At 44.2% G+C, this 25,037-nt stretch overlaps 1 protein-coding gene across 13 annotated transcripts in view; it reads right to left on the bottom strand.

The window, feature by feature from the left end:
• DLG2 (discs large MAGUK scaffold protein 2) overlaps positions 1 to 25,037 on the bottom strand; it is a 1,711,631-nt gene that overhangs the window by 990,806 nt on the left and 695,788 nt on the right. The window contains exon 1 of one of the 13 annotated variants that reach the window (XM_068266696.1): positions 5,007 to 5,803. The exons of the other annotated variants lie outside the window; for them this stretch is intronic. Within the exon in view, the coding sequence (XP_068122797.1) occupies positions 5,007 to 5,069 (63 nt within the window). The 5' untranslated portion in view covers positions 5,070 to 5,803. Of the gene's footprint in view, positions 1 to 5,006; positions 5,804 to 25,037 lie in introns of those variants that run through there. 13 annotated transcript variants of the gene reach the window in all.

Here is a 25,037-nt window from a genome sequence, read left to right as displayed (position 1 = left end):
ACACACACACACACCATATCACACACCACACAGATACACACCATATCACACACACACCATACACACACACACACACACACACACACACACACACACACACACACACACACACACACACACACACACGTTGCTCTTATCCCTGTATGTGTAGTAGGCTGGTAGCACAGCAGTAGTTGTATTGGCAGCAGGTAAAGGAGCAGCTGCTGCAGTGTTGAGGGGCATAAGAGAGCAGGAACAGCCACACGTGCCTCACAAGTCTCTGGCTGAGGACTCTTCATCTGCAGGAGCCCCTCACTAATGTCACATCATTCAGCATTTTACAAATAATAACAGCAATTATGGCAAATCATGCAGCAGCGGCGATGAGACGCCACCTGAATCATCCTCATCACCAGCCTTCCAGATATGCTGGAGGGGAAGTATCATAACCTCACCCTTCTCTACTCCTGAGAATAACAACAGAAACAACAGCAACAAGCAACACTAATAATAATGGATGGAGATAATAAGCAGCCAGACAGTCACAATTCAAAATTCACAAGTCTTTTTGTTTTTGTTTTTAAAATCAATGTATAGTGGTTTAAATGTATTATTACTAGGCGACCTAAACCCGTTAAAAAAAAAGGGCTCTAGGTCTGTCACCACCGCCAACGCAGCATTACAGCGCACATGCGCGCGCACACGCCCGCCCAAACACATGCCCGGCCTGCCCCCTGGCCTGTGCTGCCCCAATGGCTGTCAGTGCAGGACATGCGCAGTAGTGCAAAAGCACTGACACAGGGACATGGGACGCAGGGACACTTGTAAATTATTATATAGGATACCTACTGTTAAAATAGGATTCACTATATCAACATTTACATTTATTAAATTTATTATTAATAAGAAACATAAGAAATATTGTAAATGAAAGTTTTGTTTTTATGGAGCTCCCCCTGCAGGTGGGACAGGTCAGTTACCGTACACTGGCAGAAAAGTGCATTGCTTTACCACTAATACTGCAGAAGCCAAATTTTAAAGAGACTCTGAAGCCAAATTAAAATCTCGTTTTTACCTCCCTTGTATGTTAAGAAGTATCAGTAGACTGAAAACGCTGCATTCCCGCAGCAGAACGAGGGGTTTAGACCCCCCCCCCCCCCAATCCTCCTGGCAAATTGGCAAATTCCAGGCAGCGCTTCCTTGTTGAGGCAGAGCTTAGCCCTGAAGCTCTGCCTCTACTGTAGTCAATCTACGCCGTTCGCCACCTCTCCCCGCCCCTCTCAGTCTTCCTTCACAGAGAGGGGCGGGGAGAGGCGGAGATCTGCAGGCAGATTGACTTCAGTAGAGGCAGAGCTACAGCTTAAAGCTCTGCCTCCCCGGGCAGCAAAATCTACGACCAAGAAAGTTGTGGATGTTTGCCCCGGGATTTGGGGGGTCTAAATCCCTCGTTCTGCTGCGGGTATGCAGCGTTTTAGGTCTACTGATACTTCTTAATACACATGGAAGGTAAAAATGAGATTTTAAATTCGCTTCAGAGTTTCTTTAAAGGACAGCTGAAGTGGAAAAAAAACAAACCTTATGACATAGTGAATTGTATGTGTAGTATGGATAGAACATTAGTAGTCTCCTATTTTTATTTTCAGTTATATACCTTTTTTCTTTTTAGAACATTGCATCATTCTGTCATATTTGCAGTTAAACCATACACCGTATTTTAAAGTATGAAACAGAGCAGAGCTAATGACCCTTTGAACTCTCCTGCAATAAAACCTTATCTAAAGCTGTCTCTCATTGTTTCTTTCATGTATAAATGCTTCAGAAAACACGACTGTCTACAACCCAAGTTGGGTCCAATAACTCAGAGAAGCTCTTTTGCATACATAAGTGAAGTTTCTTAACTCTTCCTGTACTGGAAACAATATTAGACTCATGTCTCTGCTCCTAATGTTTTATCTCTTAGCTGTACTACACATACAAATCATTATATCATAAGTTTATTTTCACTTCACATGTCTTTTAAAGGACAACTGTAACAAGAGGGATATGCAGGCTGCCATATTTATTTCCTTTTAAACAAGTGACAGGCAGCCTATTTGGCCAATCAAAGTGTGGGGATCACGTCCTAGAAAGCCACTGGACCCGACAGGGCTCATGGCTGGATTAAAGGAGCTGTCCTTATTTCAAAGGAGCGCATGTAAGTTACCCAGAGCCGGTTCTAGTAACAGTGGGGCCCCAGGGCAAAATTAACCCAGAGGCCCTCCAACAGACACCCCCGACCAAAAAGCGGCATTAAGGGGCCCATTGTAGCAGCCAAATTTCCCGCCTGGGCCCTTTGGCAGTGTTGCGTCTCATCATCTGCCCACCAGCACAGGTGAGACACTACTCTGCCAAAGACTCCGTAAAGGGCCCAGGGAGCAACACCTTGGGGAGGAGACACCTTGGGGACCCCTACAGGCTCTGGGGCCCTGGGGCGATTGCCCCCTTTGCCTCTATGGTAGTGCCAGCCCTGAAGTTACCAGTGCACGCTACACAGCATTATCGAGCGTAGCGCACGCTGAGATTTTAGCTTGAGTGGCTCAATTTAGTGAATCAACCCCAATATCACTCCCACATTCCTCTGTCACCCCTCTGCCCCTCCCACATAGCATCAGAACAAGTCGCTAGCCAATAGGCAAGCATCACGTCTGTACAGCCTCTGCCCTGCAATGTCGCCTGAGGGATCGGGTCCCAATCACGCTGGGGGACATGCCTCGTATGTGTCTACTTAGAAAGTCATTATTATTACTGGTATTGATTCATATAGCAATGCCCAGATTTACATCACTGGAGCCTATAGGCACAAATATCCTGGCACCCCAGACTCCGTCCTCCGTGAACCTACAAACCCTGCTGAGCGACACAGCGAGTGTGCTGTCACTTCTCCCTTACTTCCCTTGCCCGTCATAAGTAGCTACAGGTGCCCCTTAGCATTAGGTAGCCAGAGGTACTCTCAGTATTAAGTAGCAAGTGGTGTCCCTGACGAAGGGAGATCTCGTCAGTGGAATGACGAGAGCTGGGTGAGTAACCCCTTATTTACACTCTCATCAGGACTCTGCATAGGAAAAGAGGGAGGGAGGCACTAGGGGGAGGGAACGAGTTGCCTCTCCATCATCAGGCGCCTGTAGGCATGTGCCTACAGTGCCTTATGGTAAATCCAGCCCAGCATATAGCGCTATCATCTTCCGTAGCGCTGTACAAAAGAGTAGAGTGCATAATTTTGGGTACACAAGGCAATTTCCCTTCCAATCGACAAGAATCAGTCGATTATTTCCATTATGTCTGATCTGCTCTCGTTCCCTAACGGGATCAATTTTCCAATGTTATCACGAGAAATTCGATCCTGTTATCAATCGAGAGCAGATTGAACATGTACAAGTTATACAACTTCCCGTCATATTACCCATCAAACGGATAGAAAATTGCATTGTGTGTACCCAGCATAAGGCAAATGGAGTACAAGAAGTGTGACAAGCCAACATTTTCTACAATAGGAGAAGAGGAGTTTCAAGAAACAATAGGTAAGGAGGCTCTGCCCATGCAAGCTTACAATCTAAGATAAATTAAATATTAATTTGCATTTTGCCAAATAAAGCCGTGTGTGTCTCCCATGCACACACATGTACATCAAATGTATTTATCTAAATAATCATGTACAATGCCAGTGGCATAGCTAAGAAGCTCTGGGCCCCGGTGCAAGTTTTACATGGGGCCCCCCAAGCACTCTATACATAATAATTGATACGGCGCACCAAAACCTGCAGTGTCAGAGCCAGAGGTGCAAGACCAATAGAGAACCAATACTGTGTTTGAGGGAAGGCCCCATCGGAGCCCTATAGCCCAAGGGCCCTGATGCGGTCGCAACCTCTTCACCCCCTATTGCTACGCCACTGTTCAATGCCAAGCCGCTGCAGCTTTTGCCACAGGAAGTAGTTATGGCAAACTCTATACCTGCATTTAAAGGGGGCTTAGATGCTTTCCTTGCGTTGAAAGACATCCATGGCTACAATTACTAGGTAATGCCTAATGATGTTGATCCAGGGATTTTATCTGATTGCCATCTGGAGTCGGGAGGGAATGTGCTCCCTTTTGGGGCTAATTGGACCATGCCTTGTAAGGGTTTTTCCGCCTTCCTCTGGATCAACAGGGATATGTGAGGGAGCAGGCTGGTGTTGTACTTTATACTGGTTGAACTCAATGGACATACTGTATGTCTTTTTTCAACCCAAATAAATATATAGATAGATAGATAGATAGATAGATAGATAGATACAGAGCTGGGACAAGGTCCTCCAGCACCCAAGGCTGAGACACCAAAGTGTGCCTCCCATCCCTCCCACCCCAGCCGCCACACAGTGATTGCTATTAGACTAAGAGGCACCCCAGGGCCCCCAACACCTTAATCTCTAGTTATCTGGCTGCAGTCACTGCCATGTATCCCCTTTCCTTATTTCTTTCTGCTTCAAACACATTAGGGGAATTATAGCTGAGTGAGTTGTGCGCCCCCTCCTACACTGCGCCCTGAGTCTGGAGCCTCTCTTGCCTCTGCCTCGGCCCGGCCCTGTATAGATAATGGATAAACAGATATAGGCAGAGCAGAGAGAGAGAGAGAGAGAGAGAGAGAGAGAGAGAGAGAGTGGAGTCATCGCTAAGAGCACCCCAATCAGAATCCTTGCTTCATGCAACAGCTGATCCCTCATTGGCTCAACCAGTAAACCCGCCCTTACGAATTGACTCCCCTGCACTGCCCAAAAATGCAAGGTAACACACCAGCATGGGGAATTCCATATCCAGTAAAAAAAGAGGGGAGAAGTTCTCTGTACAAAAATGACATAACTTCTATGGGAATGTGGTCTCTACAGCAAAGCACGCAATTATCTACCCCACCACTTCTACCCCAGGACCCGTACAACCTGTGCAACGCACGCCTAGCTGGCCTTAGGGTAGAAACGGCACAGCAGCAGACACAAAAGTCCCCCCCATAAGCTTACCTTACAGCCAAACATCAATGACAGAGTGTTGTTGGTACATGCAACTTTACAGTGGCAAATCATTGGTGAGTCCGGGGTGGCAGAACTACAAAGGGGGGCATTCCTTCAGATCCAGTGCGCCTCCATCCTCTCCTGTCACCCATGCAGGTCACCCAGGGGAACGCCAGTGCTAGCCTCCTAAGCCATTCACCAGCAGCCAGATGCTCGCGTCACCAGGCAGCAGCAGCTCGCAGCATTCCATTCAGGCGTTCCAGAATCCCTTTTCTTTTTTTTCCGCCGCTGGATCAGTGATGCGGAGTCGACTAAACAAATGGTCAGGATTTCCCCCGTTTAAAAAAACGCAGGTGAAAAAAGTATCCCAGAACTAATTAGCATGCTGGCAGCACAGGACGCCGCTGCAAACCAGAGTCCTGTTATATTATTATTATTCTTTTTCTCCCCAATCCAGCTATCCAGCTATTTCATTTTTCATTCTACTGGACTGCAAATGCAGCTTTGGGAGACAGCCAGTGAGCTACTGCAATCCATAGTGAACGCAAGAGTAAGAAAAAAAATCTGCAGAATATATCCTCGCAAGAAAAATCACAGGACGCTTCCCCTTAAAGGAAAAATAAATGTATGCATAGCTCAGTGGCTTCAGCAGAGAGAGAGAGAGAGGAGCAACAGCAGCAGCTAGTCCTGCGTCCGACAAGCCAGAGACAGCTGAATGCATAGAGTGATGCCCCCAATGGTTGGTGAGCACTGCAATGGCATGGTTCAGTTAGCTCTCCGCTCCTTCCCTTACAGTAACAGTCTTCCAGGCATTGTCTGACAGATCAAAGCCAAAGAATAATTCTGGAGCATCCAGGAGAGAGATTGCAAAGCGGAAAGAAGGGGGGGGGGGGGGGGGGTGTTGTGGACTGACGTTCCCCTGCAGAGCAGAGTAGGCACTAGCGAGCCTCAAACATGACCACAGCTTAGAGCTATAAATAAGGAACATTTTTTTTTTTTTTAGCGACTGAGCAGATGTGCCGGTTGATTCATTAGAGGCAGTTTATTATGCGCACTGTCAGCGCTAAATGCACTTTTTTTCCGTTAAAGGACCCATCGGTAAGATTGAACTTGACGGGATGCCAGGGGAAGCGTGTGATCAGGGTGAAATCACATTATTACTCTGAGCTGAGGTATCGGGAGATTGACAGGAATGGAAATGGCTGCGGCCTCGGTTCAGCTTATATGCCAAGGCACAGGAATGCATAGGCGGAGGATAGAAAATGCTGATTCAGATCATAGAGCAGAGTACGAGAGGATGTCCCTGGTCTGAACCAGGCCAGGAAACATCTGCATGGAGTGTGTATGTTCTAAATAGATCATTTAGTATTTACCGGGATATAGCACTGACATCTTCTGCAGCACATTACAGAGTACACAGCCATGTCACTGACTGTCATCAGAGGAGCTCACAATCTAATCCCTACTATAGTCATAGTCCAATGTCCTATCATATAATTATTATGTATTTATATAGCACTGACATCTTCTGCAGCACATTACAGAGTACATAGTCATGTCACTGACTGTCCTCAGAGTAGCTCACAGTCTAATCCCTACTATAGTCATAGTCCAATGTCCTACCATATTATTATTATGTATTCATGTAGCACGGACATCTTCTGCAGCACTTTACAGAGTACATAGTCATGTCACTGACTGTACTCAGAAGAGGTCACAGTCTAATCCTACCATAGTCATTAGTCTAATGTCCTACCGTATTATTATTATGTATTTATATACAGTGGTGTGAAAAACTATTTGCCCCCTTCCTGATTTCTTATTCTTTTGCATGTTTGTCACACTTAAATGTTTATGCTCATCAAAAATCATTAACTATTAGTCAAAGATAACATAATTGAACACAAAATGCAGTTTTAAATGATGTTTTTTATTATTTAGTGAGAAAAATAACTCAAAACCTACATGGCCCTGTGTGAAAAAGAAATTGCCCCCTGAACCTAATAACTGGTTGGGCCACCCTTAGCAGCAATAACTGCAATCAAGCGTTTGCGATAACTTACAACAAGTCTTTTACAGCGCTCTGGAGGAATTTTGGCCCACTCATCTTTGCAGAATTGTTGTAATTCAGCTTTATTTGAGGGTTTTCTAGCATGAGCCGCCTTTTTAAGGTCATGCCACAACATCTCAATAGGATTCAGGTCGGGACTTTGACTAGGCCACTCCAAAGTCTTCATTTTGTTTTTCTTCAGCCATTCAGAGGTGAATTTGCTGGTGTGTTTTGCGTCATTGTCCTGCTGCAGCACCCAAGATCGCTTCAGCTTGAGTTGACGAACAGATGGCCGGACATTCTCCTTCAGGATTTTTTGGTAGACAGTAGAATTCATGGTTCCATCTATCACAGCAAGCCTTCCAGGTCCTGAAGCAGCAAAACAACCCCAGACCATCACACTTCCACCACCATATTTTACTGTTGGTATGGTGTTCTTTTGCTGAAATGCTGTGTTACTTCTACGCCAGATGTAACGGGACACGCACCTTCCAAAAAGTTCAACTTTTGTCTCGTCGGTCCACAAGGTATTTTCCCAAAAGTCTTGCCAATCATTGAGATGTTTTTTTAGCAAAATTGAGATGAGCCTTAATGCTCTTTTTGCTTAAAAGTGGTTTGCGCCTTGGATATCTGCCATGCAGACCGTTTTTGTTCAGTCTCTTTCTTATGGTGGAGTCATGAACAATGACCTTAATTGAGGCAAGTAAGGCCTGCAGTTCTTTAAATGTTGTCCTGGGGTCTTTTGTGGCCTCTCGGATGAGTTTTCTCTGCGCTCTTGGGGTAATTTTGGTCGGCCAGCCACTCCTGGGAAGGTTTATCACAGTTCCATGTTTTTGCCATTTGTGGATAATGGCTCTCACTGTGGTTCGCTGGAGTCCCAAAGCTTTAGAAATGGCTTTATAACCTTTACCAGACTGATAGATCTCAATTACAATACTTTGTTCTCATTTGTTCCTGAATTTCTTTGGATCTTGGCATGATGTCTAGCTTTTGAGGTGCTTTTGGTCTACTTCTCTGTGTCAGATAGCTCCTATTTAAGTGATTTCTTGATTGAAACAGGTGTGGCAGTAATCAGGCCTGGGGGTGACTACAGAAATTGAACTCAGGTGTGATAAACCACAGTTAAGTTATTTTTTAACAAGGGGGGCAATCACTTTTTCACACAGGGCCATGTAGATTTGGAGTTTTTTTTCTCACTAAATAATAAAAACCATCATTTAAAACTGCATTTTGTGTTCAATTATGTTATCTTTGACTAATAGTTAATGGTTTTTGATGAGCAGAAACATTTAAGTGTGACAAACATGCAAAAGAATAAGAAATCAGGAAGGGGGCAAATAGTTTTTCACACCACTGTAGCACTGACATCTTCTGTGGCACTTTACAGAGTACATAGTCATGTCACGCCAAGTTCTGTGATTTGGGTAATATTACTGTGTTGTGGTAAACGGGATTTCCGCAGAATTCCGATTTCTGGAAATGTAAATTCCGTGGAATGCGAATGAGCATCCCTAATTGTTATGTGATTGGGAAGATGCTTCCGTAGAATCAAAACTGGGCTATTGCCCTGCGCCCCCCCCCCCCCCCCCGGGTCTCACAAGTCAGCGACTGTAGAGGTCACAACTCTTGCTGTACACTATGAGAATGTACAGGGCAACACATTCTTTTATGCCCAGGGCCTCATTATATGTAAAACTGCCCCTGATTTTTACATCTGTAGTAATTACACTTCTCATTTAGAGAGCAGAGGACCTACAAAAAAGATGACGACATTACTGAACTGTGATACATTTAACCACTTGAGGACCACAGGCTTACACTCCCCTAGTGACCAGGCCATTTTTTACAATTCAGCACTGCACAGCTTCAACAGTTTAGTGCGCAGTCATACAATAAATTAATCTTGCCTCCTTTTTCTTCCCACCAACAGAGCTGAGGGCAGCGTGGCGGTTGAGGTTAGGGATGGGTGTGGGGGTAGGTGAGGGTTAGACATTGGTAAAAGGAAGGTTCTGTTTGAGAATAGGGTTAAGTTTAGTTAGTAAAATATTTGTGAATTTTACAGAGTATATCGGAACTTCCCACTGCCCAATAGTGGAATATTGTTAATTTCCGGTGCCCTCATTCTCCCACTGCACTTTTTGCATGCGTGTAGGCGGACACATGTACTGGGGTCCAGCCAGATGACCCAGGGAATCCAGAAAAGTCATTAAACCGTCGGCATTAAGAAAAGGAAAGGTGACAGGCCATACGGTTCTTAGTTGTGACTAAGTCTGACTAAGAGCTCCTCGGCTGGAGGCGTTACCTTTTCTGTTCGTATCGCTGACAGCTTACCGTATATAAGCTTCTGGGTCTCCTATGACTAAGCGTGACTAAGAAGTCTGACCGCAGAGTCCCGGCGCTGAGACACGAAGGGCACCACCTTACTTACCAATTAAGGAATAAAAATGCAAGAACAACAAATACAAAGTTGTTATTTTATTTCACCTACTTAACCCTTTCTGGACCGGACAGCTCTGACTCCTTGAGGACCCGAGCCAACCTTTCCCCTATTGTGCCCTGTGATTACTGTGATTGGCTCACAGTAATCACGGGGTAAGGAGGACTCAGCAGCCAGTTAAATTGGCTCCTGATCGAGATGCGGAAGCTCTGCTGTCACTGGGACAGCAGAGTGAGTGGGTGCAGGGACGGAACAGATGCGAGGACGGCGTGTGTACACGGCGGTGAACAGATGCAACCTATGTCCTGTCAGAGCCACACAACCACCAGCAGATTTACGTAGATTTCAACTACCGCATTTTCCGGACTATAAGACGTACCTAGGTTTAGAGGACAAATACCAGGGAAAAAATATATATATATTCTAAACCTGGTGCATCCATAGTGAAGGGGCATCTTGTGGATTATGCCCCCTTTGTACCTCTTGTGTCTCCCTGTGTTCTCCTCTGTCCCCCTTGTGTCCTCCTGTGTCCCCCATGTGTCCTACTCTATGCCCCTTTGTGTCCTCCTGTGTCGTCTGTTTGTCCCCCTGTGTTCTCCTCTATGCCCCTTTGTGTCCTCCTCTATGACCCTTTGTGTCCCCGTGTCCTCCTTTGTTTGTCCCCGTGTCCTCCGTTTGTTCCCCTGTGTTCTCCTCTATGCCCCTTTGTGTCCTCCTCTATGACCCTTTGTGTCCCCGTGTCCTCCTTTGTTTGTCCCTCTGTGTCCTCCCCTGCATGGGCACAGTACAGGGAGTCCCTGACATTGCAGCAGGTTGGAGGTTGGTATTGGCAGGCGTTCACAAGTCAGGAACTCCCTGCATTTGGACTATAAGACGCAGTGACTTTTTTCATACTTTTGGGGGAGAAAAAGTGAGTCTTACAGTCCAAAAAATACAGTACGTCGGTCCGGAAGCAGTTTTGAAACAAACATGATACCCTCCACAAGGGCATTAGACTTAAGGCACTCATCAACAATACAACTGCATTTGTACAAGTTTACCAAATGTATGTAATAGAAGGGTGAACTGAGTGAATATACTTTGAATTGATACACTACGTAGTCCCCCCTATTACAAATAAGTGGTGAGGTTCCATTTACACCAACATCGCATGCCTGCACTGACCTGTTATTACCGTCGCTGGAGTGGCTGGATAGTGTGCTGGTTAGGGGCAGAGTTAGAATCTCAGCTCTTCCTGTTCAGTAAGCCCGCACCAGTTCAGTAAGGAATTCTTGGGCTGGACTGCCTAACACTGCTAATGCCTACTGAGCATGCCCTAGTGGCTGGAGCTCTGGCGCTTTGAGTCCACCAGAGAATGTCGCACCAGTGAAAAATGGTGAGTTCTTTCCTTTGAGGCATTCGATCAGCAACACAACTGGCAGGTAATGCAGATAATGGACAAACAAGATGGTAATTTTCCAAAAGGGGGAATGAGCACACATAAAGCGTGGGGGAAGAGTAACATGGATACAACATATTCCACATACCACTCTCCCCCTTCCTGCCAATCCCTGCCAGTTGCCACTGGTGTGGCCTAATTGTGGAGTGCAGTAAATTTCCGCAATTCCACGCTCTGTATAGTCTCCGAGGAAGTGACATTAGCTACGAAACGTTTCAGGCAAATCCTCAACACAAGAAAACACATCTCTGTTGTTTTATGAATGACAACCTAAATAAGTTTTAAAATACAGCAAGCATCTTGGCTTCTTTCAATTCTACATGACTGACAAAAGTCATATGTCAAAATTTAGAGATGGCTTTTTTTGAAATTAATAATGTATTTATTATTTATGCAATTTAAAAAGGCCACATCCTTTCTTCTGATATTTTAAACCTTTAATGCCCGCTGGTCATATGTAGTTAGCGTGGGCTTATTTTTGTCAAATATGAATTTCTAAAGTGGACCTGAACTCAGGACTTCCTCTCTGCTCTACAAGATAAGCACCAGCATAATAACCTTTAAAGAAAAAAAAAAACATTTTATTTGTTACGGCTGATACTGAGAATCCCTAATGAGGAGATGGGCTGTCAAAGATATGTGATCTGCATGCTTGTTCAGGGTCTATGGCTCAAAGTATTAGAAGCAGAGGATCAGCAGGACAGCCAGGCAATGTGCATTATAAGGCAATAGCAGGGGGGGGGGGGGGTGTCTGTTATTAGGTATTGTTTTGTTGTGCTTATTTCTGTTCAGTTATTTTCCTCATCAGGACAGCAACCTGTACTGTATAATGAAAAATACATGGACATTTTTTGCTATTTCTTCTGTTGCTATAACGACAAGAAAATTCTATAATTTTGTTATTTGCTCTCATTAAAATGAGCAACAAACCGAAAAACTTCCAAAAAAATTTGTGTTAAAAAAAATAAAAGGAAATAACTCACTTCTGGTGTCCTTGACCTAAACTCTGGCAAAGGAAAACAAATAGAACTGCACCCTGTGTGTATTTAGAGAGTTTAGCCTGTCTTATTCCCCCTCCTCTGTGACTAATCACAAGTTGTAATCTGATCTCTTACTTGTGTCAGCTAACTACCATGGCAGAGAACTCATTGGTAAACACAGGATTTTAACCCTATGCCTGCTTCCATGAAAGCAGGAAGTAGACACACTGCAGATTTATTGATGGAATTGTATCAGCTGTAAAAATAAATAAATGTTTTTCTTTAAAGGTTATTATGCTGTTGGGTATCTTTTAGAGCCGAGAGGAAATGCCACACGTGTAAAAACCGCGGGAAGCTCATCTATGCACTCTACAGTAATCATTTACCAGCTGTAAATGTGTGAGTGCCTAACCCTTCTTGTGTCAGGTTTTCTGTAAGAATTGCAGTATTACTTTTTCAGCGGCGGTGCCCTTTTCTGTACAGACGCCGTGCTGCTGAAGGTTAAATGGAACGCAGGGAAAGTGAAAGTACTATTAAGTAGGGCTCCGGGTGATGAAATGCCAGCTCCACACAGTGCATTGTGCTAAGTGACAGAGGGAGGTCTGTAGAGTACAACATTACGGCACTAAAAATACCGCATAATAACCCTGGTGCTGAAATATCGTCCGGACCCTCAGCAAAGCCACACTTAGCCGCAGCATGCATTGGCCTGAGAGGAAGCATTGGGCTATTATATGGTATGGCATTCATTTAAAGAGCAGCGTCTGAACCTAGATATACTGTATACAGTCAGGGGCGGCTCCTGGAGGGTGCTGGTTCCAGTGCATTTCCGCATCGGAATTCCGAAATCAGTAATACAAGTGTGGTAGGTGGATTGTCGTGGAAATCGCGGAAATTTTCACAGAAATTTCCGCGGACTTTAACCCTCCTGGCGGTATGAAAAATTCCGCCAGGAGGCAGCGCGGCAGTTTTTTTTTTTTTTTATTTAAATCATGTAGCGAGCCCAGGGCTCGCTACAAGATAGCCGCTGCTCAGCGGCATCCCCCCGCCCTCTTCGATCGCCTTCGGCGATCTCCGATCAGGAAATCCCGTTCAAAGAACGGGATTTCCTGGAGGGCTTCCCCCGTTGCCATGGCGACGGGGCGGGATGACGTAACTGACGTCAACGACGTCGTGACGTCATTGGGAGTCCCGATCCACCCCTCGGCGCTGCCTGTCACTGATTGGCCAGGCAGCGCACGGGGTCTGGGGGGGGGGGGGGGCGAGCGCCGCAACGGATAGCGGCGATCGGGCACGGGGCGGCGGCGATCAGTGTGCTGGCGCAGCTAGCAAAGTGCTAGCTGCGTCCAGCAAAAAAAAAATTAAGAAAATCGGCCGAGCAGGGCCGGAGAAAACCTCCTGGGCGGCTTGCCCCAAACTACGTTCGGGGTTACCGCCAGGAAGGTTAACATTGATTTTCTCAAAAACTACAAGGTCTTTTTGAAAGCTTTTTTCTCTTGTTCCAGCTCTTCTGCATAACATACCCTGAAAATGTGGTGTTTCTATCACGTACGGGGGCTTTGCTATTAGCCTCTAAATTCGACAGCCATTGACTGTAATGTAAAATACGAAAATCCACATTACCGATATGCGGTATGCTGCCGACTTTAGGGACATTTTCAGGGAATGTTAAGCAGAAGAGCGGGAACAAAAGAAAAAAAAAGTTAAAGTCGGCGAAATTTCTGTGAAAATCTGCATCGGAATGCTGAAATCGCTAGCGGAAAGCGGAATCAGTAGCGGTAATTGGTCATCACTGGAATGTGGGCATGGTGATGACGGGTCATGGGCAGGGCCAAATGAACATAGCAGCTGTGTAATTCACAGGCAGTGGACGGCAACAGCACTATATAGCCACATGTAGTGAAAAAACGAAATCCCTCTGCAAAAGTGCTTACAAAAGTGCTTTGCACAAAATCATACTGCGCAGTGGAGCTTCGGGAGGGGGGAAAAAAACGCTCAAAAAATCGAAAATCGCTGCCATCAGCGATTTTGATTATAGATGTGAACAAAGCCTAAAAATGCAAAGGAACGTTTTTTTAAACTGTTCTTTTTCTGAGTTTATAAACCATTTTTCTATTTCATTTTTAAGACCAAATTTCTCAAAAAACTACAAGGTCTTTTTGAAAAATTTTAATGACAATAGCATAATATGGGGGTTTTGCTATTCACCGCTTAAAATTACGCAAAATTACTAATGATTACACAAAATCAATTGAATTTTTGAATCCTAATTACGTATGGGAGTAACTGCAAACATTTACATGAAATTTTGTGCAATCATAATTAGCTGATTATGATCACCACTATTCAAAAAGAATTTTGCAACCCCAACCAGCCAAATGTTAAAAAATAAAAAAGCAAAAATAGGTCATCTGTCATTTACAAAACTCTGTATGTTGCAAATAATGATATCTTGTGCACATTGTGGTTGATTCATTAAGCTGCGCTGAGAGGAGCATGCGCTATGCGCACACTACGCATGGTAGTGCAGCGTAGAGTGCGCTGCTAACTTGCGCTGAGAAAAGCATGCGCTATGCTCACACTACACGCGGTAGTGCAGCATAGAGTGCGCTGCTAACTTGCACTGAGGAGCATGCGCCATGCGCGCACTATGCATGGTAGTGCAACGTACAGTGCGCTGCTAACTTGCGCTGAGAAGGGCATGCGCTATGCGCACACTATGCACGGTATTGCAGCGTAGAGTGCGCTGCTAACTTGCGCTGAGAGGAGCATGCGCTATGCGCACACTACACGCGGTAGTGCAGCATAGAGTGCGCTGCTAACTTGCACTGAGAAGAGCATGCGCTATGCGCACACTACGCGTACTAGTGCAGTGTAGAGTGCGCTGCTAACTTGCGCTAAGAGGAGCATGCGCTATGCGCACACTATGCATGGTAGTGCAACGTAGAGTGCGCTGCTAACTTGCACTGAGGAGCATGCGCCATGCGCACACTACGCTGTAGTGCAGCATAGAGTGCGCTGCTAACTTACGAGTTCTCCTTGCTAATAATGGCCGCTTCACTGAACCCGCCCTGAGCCCCGGCAGGTCAAATGGCTTTCATGGGCGTGATCCTTGCACTTTGATTGGCAGAATAGGCTGCCTGTCAAATGAACCAACCCCATTGTTCATTAAAAAACAAGAGTCTGAGGGGCGCATGCGCGGCGCGGAGCGATGCAGTAGCTAGTTCCGTGAGCTCCGATCGCAGCCTGGACCTAAAGCGGATAAACTCCTGAACCACGGACTCCAGACGCTCCGGGAGAGACCGTACCGCAAGGGGAAAACCTCCCCAAATCCCCGCATGTCTTCAGCAGCAAATAAAACCAAGGACCCCACGGCTAGAACGCTGGACTTTTTTAGGCCGCGTGGTACGGGCTCAGCTAAGATGGCCGCCGACAAGCAAACCGAGGGGCAAGCCGAGAAGGAGACAGACATAATCCACCGCACGGACTTTTCCCTAAAGGACATAACGGACCTCCTCTCAGGCCTGAAAGTCTCACTTCAGAACGAGATCAGAACGGCAGTTTCCACCATAACTGCACAGCTAGATGAGCTGGGGGAACGAACAAGTAAGCTCGAATACAGAATGGACGAGGCTGTAGACGTCATCACAAGCCTGCAGAAAGCTAATAAGGCACAAGAAGAACGACTGGACTTTACTGAAAATAAGCTGGAGGATATGGACAATAGAGGGAGAAGAGAGAATATTAGGATAAGGTCAGTACCGGAATCCATTACTGATGTTAAACCCTTTGTGACAGCTCTCTTCAAGGCTCTTCTGCCGGACATTCCGGATGAAATGCTTAGATTTGATCGGATACACAGAGCCCTTAAAGCTCCCAAGAACGCTGAATGGTCCAGGGATATTATATTAAAAATGCATTACTCAGAGGCGAAAGAAGCAGTAATGAAGGCTGCACGAGAGATGGGCCCGAACGGCATAGGAGAGCATAAAGTACAAATTTTTCCGGATCTATCCCCCATCACATTAGCAAAGCGCAGATCACTGAGACCTATCACAGCAGCATTGCAGAAAAGAGCAGTTTTATATAAATGGGGATTTCCGTTCATGTTATACTTCAATTTGGGACCTAAGAAATACCAAATTCACACGCTACAAAAAGGCCTGAAAGCACTGAAAGAGAATGGCTTCCTGGATTTAGTGGAAGAAACACCGATGGACTCCTCACTGAAGTCCAAAAGACTTTCTAGGGACTGGCGCGAAGCGCAATACCCAAACTATAAGAGATCCAGAGAAAGCCGTCTCACTCCTTCCAAGATACCTAGAGCCCAAAGGTCTGATCTGAACAATGACTGAGCAATTACAGCCATAGGTACCTCTACCTCTACAAAAGAAACTATGACTCCGGCTTTCCGTACAGGACATAACACGGATTCCATAGACGGATTCACTAGGGATTATATCCTTTCTTCTATGTCAGGATTGTGCTCTTGAGTCATCTTGTTTGCACTATAAGAAGTATACGAGCCCCACACGAGTTGCCTAGAATTGACTAACCCAGGTTTTAGCTCCGCAGGCATGTTTTAGATGTTTTAGTTACTGTATGCATGTTTAACTAATTTCTCCAAGGTTCAGGAGGTTACTTTAAGCATAAATGAGAGCAATGGTCGGGCTGCGTGAATTGCAGCTCCACACTTCCCCACCAATGCATTTCTATGCAGAGCTTGAATTGGTGGTAGACAATGCTAGTTGCAGATTGTCCAGCATAGTTTTCTTAGTTTTAACTATATCTATAAGTGTTTTGTATAGACATATGTTTAGGCCCCATAAGGGCCAATGCAGACCACAAAAGAAGTGTAATTTGGAAATTAATGAGAACAGACTCCCGCAAGTCGCAATAATACCGATTAAGTATACAGACAGATCTGAGTATGTTGGTTTTCCAGAGGATTACTCTCTACTTCGCACTTTATATTTGGGGATTCAGATAGCAACCACATTCCCCCTGGCCCACGTAATATGAAAATATTCTCGCATAACTTACAAGGACTTAACAGTCCTATGAAAAGAGCCAAATGCATGAAATTTTATGAAACAAAAAACCCCACAATAGTTATGCTACAGGAGACCCACTTCACCAAGAAATCATACCCCAAATTTTTGCATAAAACTTTTCCGGAATTCTACCTATCTAGCCATCAAACAGCGAAAAAGAATGGAGTTGCTATCTTATTCCACAAAAACACTGCCTTTACTTTAAAAAAGAAGATTACTGATAAGGAGGGGAGATATTTGTTTTTAGAGGGTGAAATAACGGGATCTCCGATATTACTAGTGAATATCTATGCACCATCGACCAAAAACGGAGCCTTTTTTAAAGAAATTATAGAAATATTGCATAAATTTGATAATCAAAACATCATCATAGGAGGAGATATGAATTTAGTTATAAACCCTAAACTAGATTATCACTCTACAACCATACACTCAGAGAGACCTAAACCTCCCAAATCCTTTATAAGACTCCTAAAAGAATTTAATCTAATTGATTCGTGGAGGGAATATCATCCCAAAAAAAAAGATTACTCATTCTTTTCCCATCCACATCATAGCTCCTCGAGACTGGACTACATCCTGTCTTCCAAAAAACTTATAACCAAAATTAAAGGGGCTTCAATAATTCACACGGATCTATCAGACCACTCTATTATGAGCACCCTCTTCCTTACATCCTGCCACTCTCACAATCCCCCTAGATGGAGGATCCCGCCCTTCTTGCTTACTAATCCCAAATGGGCAAACAGAATCTCTGCACACCTTACCGAATATTTTCAGATTAACAAGCCAGAAGATACCTCAATCAGCAACTGGTGGGATGCCCACAAGGCATTCATTAGGGGCCACTTTATCAGCCTCTCCAAAGCTATTAAAAAAGATAAGGAGGCTAATAGGGTGGCCCTGGAACAACAGCTGCAGCACATGTGGGAGTCCTATCATTCAAATAACTCGATTATTCTCCTGAAACGGATAAATACAGTAAAAGAACAACTGGATGCAATCAGATCAGAGGAGGTCGCCAGGTCATTTAGATGGCTTGGAAGCAACAGGTATCATTTAGCCAACAAAGCTAACACCAGATTAGCTAGACTCCTAGCAGGTAAAAATAGAGCATCCAGATTTAACCCACTTAAACTTCCCGGGGGAGGAATAACCCATAATCCAGCTAAAATAGCGGAATTATTCCGAGAATTTTATGCCAAGCTCTATACTAACAATAAATCCTCCACCCCAGATGCTATATGTGGTTTTCTTAAACAGATGAATCTTCCAAAAGTAACACATCATCAGCTAGAATCACTTAATGCCCCCTTTACTTTACAGGAAGTTATGAAAGTCATCAACAATCTAAAACCACTAAAGGCACCAGGCCCAGACGGTCTGGATGGACAGTACTACAGAAGCTTCCAAACAATTATCGCGCCCCAGCTTCTCACTTATCTTTCCTCAATCAGAGAGGGCAAACAAATCTCCCAGAACTCAAATATTGCAACAATCACGGTTATACCTAAGGAAGGAAGGGACCACACAATGTGTAAGAATTACAGACCTATTTCACTCATAAATGTAGACCATAAAATATTAACAAAATTACTGGCCGATAGAATAAACAAATTTCTCCCCTCTCTGATTGGGTCAGACCAGGTAGGTTTCGTGAGAACTAGACAAGGCACGGACAATATAAGAAAAATCTGTAATACTGTTCACCTAGCCAACCTAAAGAGCCTTCCTATGCTCCTGCTCGCAGTAGACATAGAGAAGGCCTTTGATTCGCTGAACTGGGACTTTCTCTATGCTGTCCTAGGAAAATATGGATTTCAGGGCCCCTTTATCAACATCCTTAATAACTTATATTCCAACCCATCAGCCTCTATTCTATCCTCAGGCTCCTTCTCAGATCCCTTTCTAATTAGAAGGGGGACGAGACAGGGCTGCCCCCTGTCCCCCGCCCTTTTCGTACTAGCATTTGAAACACTACTGGAGTCGATAAGAAATAACTCCTCAATACAAGGAATCCAAATAGGCACAAATACATATAAATGCAGTGCCTTTGCAGATGATCTTCTACTGACTGTGACAGACCCTATCACATCCCTACCTAATGTTCTCCACACCCTTAAAGAGAACCCGAGGTGTTTTAAAAGACTGCTATCTGCATACAGAGGCTGGATCTGCCTATACAGCCCAGCCTCTGTTGCTATCCCAAACCACACTAAGGTCCCCCTGCACTCTGCAATCCCTTATAAATCACAGCCATGCTGTGAGGCTCTGTTTACATCTGTAGTGTCAGTCTCAGCTGCTCCCCCGCCTCCTGCATAGCTCCGGTCCCTGCCCCTGTCCCTTCCCTCCAATCAGCAGGGAGGGAAGGGATGCAGGCGGGGACTGGAGTTCTGCAGGAGGCGGGGAGAGCAGCAGACTGACACTATAGAGATAAACACAGCCAGCTCTGACAAGCTGTTTGTCAGCAGCGTGGCTGTGATTTATGAGGGATTGCAGAGTGCAGGGGGACCTTAGGAGAGTTTGGGATAGCAACAGAGGCTGGGCTGTATAGGCAGATCCAGCCTCTGTATGCAGATAATATTCTTCAAACCCACCTCGGGTTCTCTTTAAAACCTTTGGCCTGGCATCTGGCCTCATAGGCAATCAGGACAAAACAGAGGCCTTATCACTAAATTTCACTCCAAAATTAGAACTCCAGATCAGAGGAAACTTTCAATTTATATGGAGAAGCAGTAAATTAAAATACTTAGGAATTCAGATCACAAACTCAATAAAAGCTTTATATGACCAAAATTATTTACCTTTGCTGAAGAAACTAAGAGCTAAACTCCTATCCTGGGAGAACTTACACATATCTTGGTTAGGCAGGATAACCTCCATTAAAATGATAATCCTCCCCAAACTGCTCTACCTGTTCAGATCCCTACCAATTGAAATCCCTCCCTCCTACCTACAGAAGCTGCAATCAGACATTTCGAGATTCATCTGGAATAAGAGGAAATCACGTATCGCAGCATCCATTATGTACAGACATAAACTAGATGGGGGGTTAGGAGTACCCCACTTACAAAAATTCCTCAAGGCGGCCAGGATTTCCCAACTCTTAAGTGCGACATTTAAAGACCACTCCTCACAATGGAGGGAAATAGAGAACACATTTATAACTCCCTTTAGAATACAAGATGCAATTTGGTTCAAAGAGATACCGAAGTCCATTTTACACTCGAACAACCCAATTATATCCTATGCATTCAAAACTTGGAACATGCTACGTTTCAAGTTTAAGTTTATTTCAGTAAACTCTCCCCTAGCTACTATAACCAGAAATCCTGACTTTAGTCCAGGTACCGATCCACGGTACTACTCCTGGTGGACGGAGAACAAATTCAACTGCTTCCTCGATATCCTACAGAAAGGGAGAGGCACCATACAATCTACCATAAATCCCCCACCCTCTGAAGTATTCCGCACCATTCAATTGCAACACTATATATCACAGAACTGGAAAAACAATTTTATCCCACCAATGACCACATTGGAAAAACTCTTTATCAAAGAGGGAGGGATATCAAAATCCATATCTGTGATCTATAAAATGTTTCTACTCCCACTGATTTCAGAGAAAAAAAGTTATCAATTAAAATGGGCTAGTGATCTAAATTATGAAATATCAGATACCCAGTGGGCACAAATATGGAGAAACACAGCCAAGTGCTCAAGCAACACAACAATGACCGAAACTTCCCTTAAGCTTATGTTTCGTACATACTTAACCCCATCTAGGATAAGTAAATACAAAAAACAATTCTCTAGCAACTGTTTTAGAGGCTGCCCGAACACAGGGGATTATATACACACATGGTGGAAGTGCCCCATTGCACAGGCACTATGGAACAAAACCTTCAATCTACCCACTGAGCTGTGGAATAAGCCCATCCCCTTAGAACCAACATATGCCCTTCTCAATCTCAATCTTAACACAACAAATCTTTCCAAGGGAGAAAAATCACTTTTTACAAAAATATTAGTGGCCACCAGATCACTTATTGCCCAATCCTGGCTCACGACAGAACTCTGCTGGGAGAAAGTTGTACAAAAAATTAACCACATATGCTTAAATGAATATATCATGGCTTTAACAAAAGGGGACACCATCATATTTCTCTCCACTTGGCAAGATTGGTTAGCCTCCTCCCATGGAAAACACATACAAACTATCATAACTAGCTATGAGTAGTGAATGCAGATATAGATAATGTCAGACAATTATATAATTGCTCACTATAAGTAGAAGCTCAAGTACTCACCTCTGAATCTGTCTGGCAACAACAGGATATATATACTACTAATTGAATCCCTTCCAATACACTTCGTTATTATTGCAATTCGACGTATTTAATTCTAAACCGGTTTAAATGTTTGATTAATCACTAGCTACCTTTGTACAAAACGTAGACTAAGATATGTAACTGACTGTTCATTTTATTCAAGGGGAAGAAATTTGATCTCCCTATATGTACGATGTCTTTAACTCTGATACTGTACAAATGTTGTTAAGATTGACATGGATTGCTATGTTTTGTAATTCAGTTAATAAACCTCTTTGAAAGTAAAGAAAAAAAAAAAAAAAAACAAGAGTCTGAACTACAGCCAGTGTGGCATCCTGCAAACCGCTGACACACCTCCATTTATCTCCATTGCCTTCTCATATTTCAAACACGGAGCTTAATCTGGATGTGATCGGCCTGCGTGACGCCGTATCTCATCTCTTCTGGGGATAATTCTCTGAGTAAATGGGTCAATATCTGAGTCACTTTATTTGCAAACTGTTTGATGTTTGACTAATTATTGCAGAATTATTAATGCGAACGGAAAGATTAGAATAGAAAGATACGTGCAGGAGTCGCGCTGCTCCTTCCAAAGCTCTGCGGCACAAAGCGGAGGCTGTGTGAGATCGCCAACCCCAAAATCTCCCCAATAATATAGTGCTGACATCTTTTGCAGCATCGTACAGAGTACAGTCATGTCACTGACTGTCCTCAGAGGAGCTCACAATCTAATCCCTACCATAGTCATAGTCTAATGTCCTACCATATGATTATGTATTTATATGGCGCTGACATCTTCTGCAGCACTTTACAGAGTACATAGTCATGTCAGTCACTGGCTGTACTCAGAGGAGCTCACAATCTAAACATATCGTAGTCATAGTATAATGTCCTCCTATATTATTATTATGTATTAATATGGCACTGGCATCTTCTGCAGCACTTTACTAAATATATAGTCATGCCACTGACTAACTTTAGAGGATGTACCACCTACAGCAGCTACCATAAAAACTAATGGTGCAGTTCTCTACTGTGATCATCATATCCATCATGACATCATCTATGGCTGCTACCTTATCTGTATGTTTTTGGGGTGTAGGAGGAAACCAGAGTGACCAGAGGAAACCGACACAGATATGGAGAGAACAAGGCAAGGCAAGAGCGCTAACCACTACGTCACTATGTAAGCTCCACCCAGAGCTGTAAGGCAAGAGCGCTAACCACTACGTCACCATGTAAGCTCCACCCAGAGCTGTAAGGCAAGAGCGCTAACCACTACGTCCCCATGCAAGCTCCACCCAGAACTGACAGTAGGAGGCGATGGCTTGTCTCCAGAAGATAAACTACAGTATGACACCATCATTAAAAGTGTTGTCATACGAGTGAGCAAAGCAGGGTGTTTGAGGTGAATAGTGCACATCTTAGTATTAGCTGCAAAGGTGAAGGTTCTGGGGTGAAAAGTTCGAAAAATGTAGATTTTAGCCATTTCACTAAATTCCACATTCAGTACCAGCATCCAGTATTCAGATTCCAGGATCTGAACACAGCATCTGGAAAACTGCGAATGCATCACACGTGCGGAACCAATGCAATGTGTAGTTATATTGCGGCTGCAGCGTGTCCATATTGTGGTTCGTGTATCCGAAGCCTTTACCAGAGGCCATGAATGTCCGTTAGATGCTTGTGCCATTTTCAGATCTCTTCTGCAGTAAATGTAATGAGCTAAGCTGTCATTACCCCGTATGGCGGACCGGCTCAATTATGCTGCCATTCTGATAAAAGATAATAGACTATCATTACAGAAAGTCTGAATTATCTGCTGATACCGGTAATTCTTTTTTATTTTATAGTACCAATGTTACTACAAGTGAATATTTAAAAGGGAAAAAAAAAATCAGTTCCCATCTTCCTATTACCTCCTTCCTGAAGAAGAAAAAATGCCATATCAATAGATCACTAATGATAATCGTAATCAGCTATTTACAAATTATTTTTTATATAGTTTTTGAGAAAACTGATTTTAAAACCACAAAGGAAAAATGTTTTTTAAACTCAGAAAAATGACAGTATAAAAAACATTTTGCCTTTGCATTTTTAAAATTAATTTTCTCAAAGACTACAAGGTCTTTTTGAAATATATTTTTTTTTACTTGTACCCACTATTCTAAAATATGTCCAGGCATTTAAAAAAAAAATTCCAACTTACCTGGGGATTCCTCCAGCCCCTGGCTGCCGTCCTGTGCCCTCGCCGCAGCTCCGGTAGCTCCTGGTGTTCTCCGCTGCAGAAGCCGACCTCGCCAGGTCGGCTTCTTGTGCGCTCCATGGTGCAGGTCACGTGGTCTGGCCGACATCATCAGAATTGCACTGTGCAGATGCAGAACATATTTTTCTTATGAAATCTTTATGGTATGCATGACTAGGGGTGTGACCGGGGTGTGATCAGGGGTGTGGCAGGGGCGTGGCTTAAGCGTCCCTCTTTCTCTTCTTAAAAAGTTGGGAGGTACGAAGTCACATGACCCCTGCCCTTCACAGCTCTTTAGAGGGGAAGTGTGGCTTTTACAGTCATCCAGTATATCAAGTTGTGTGGGGATTTGGCAAGTGACATAGATGTCAGGGGGGCGGGCCCCCTTAGCCTCTACCCTCTTCCCACCATTGCCGGGACTATAGTTACGCCCCCTGCATTTGATTACTCAGTGCCCAAACGCAACCTGCTATTTTTATTTTGACACCCTAAAATTTGATGCCCTAAATGCTAAATCTTGTAGGTATTGCAACGTTTGCATGAATGGGGATCAGGGCCGGGCCGAGGGAGAGGTTTGAGAGGCACCAGTCATTTGTCTCTCTTTCAGGACATGAATATATGTATTTTTCTACTGAAAAAAATATGTTTAATTGACTCTAAACTTTATTTTACATCATTGGCGTGACTAAGGGTGTGGCAGGAGCGTGGCTTAAGTGTCCCTCTGTCTCAAAAAGTTGTGAGGCATGCCTATACTTGGGGGGGGGGGGGGGGGGGGGACGACTGAGGTCCACTTTAACACAGGGTTATGTTAAAGTGGACCTCAGTCATGCACAGGACACAAGGTAAACACAGATTAATCCACCTTGTATGTGTTTAGAGTGAAGAGCCAGTCTAATCCCCCCTCAGCTGCAAGTAATCACATTTGTAATTTGATCTCTCAGCGGTGTCAGCACAGGAATCTCGACAGTCTCAGCTAATTTGTAAACACAGGGTATTAACCCTTTGTCTTCATCCATGAAAGCAGGAAGTAAACACATTGCACACTTACTGCAGGAGTTCTGTGGACTGCAACAAATAAATGTTTTTTCTGTAAAGCTTATTATGCTGTTGCTTATCTTTTAGAGCAGGGAGGAGGTTCAGAGTTCAGGTCTGCTTCAAATGACTGCAGATTGAGGATGAGTTTCTACGTAAATTGAGCTAGACCCCAGCAGAGCCTATTTGCACCAATATGTGAAAACCACCTAAAAAATACTGACATACACTTGGGAATGCTTTGACTTCCAGTTAGATAACTTCCAGTTACCTTACTTATTACTCACAGGCCTTATCACAGGGAACCCTGTAATGTCTTGTCACAGGCAGCGCACACACAGGAGTAAATTTAGTGTGGTTGCCATGGCGACACGCTGCACAGTCACATCTTCTAGCCTCTATCATTAAAACATGAATCAGGCTTCTACCTCGATGTGAAAAGGCGCCACATTAGCAGCGGGATAATCTTTAAT

Source organism: Hyperolius riggenbachi, chromosome 2, assembly GCF_040937935.1.
Source record: "Hyperolius riggenbachi isolate aHypRig1 chromosome 2, aHypRig1.pri, whole genome shotgun sequence".
NCBI lineage: Eukaryota > Metazoa > Chordata > Amphibia > Anura > Hyperoliidae > Hyperolius > Hyperolius riggenbachi.
Note: the sequence above shows the minus strand (reverse complement) of the source record. Positions and strands in the feature narration are given on the sequence as shown.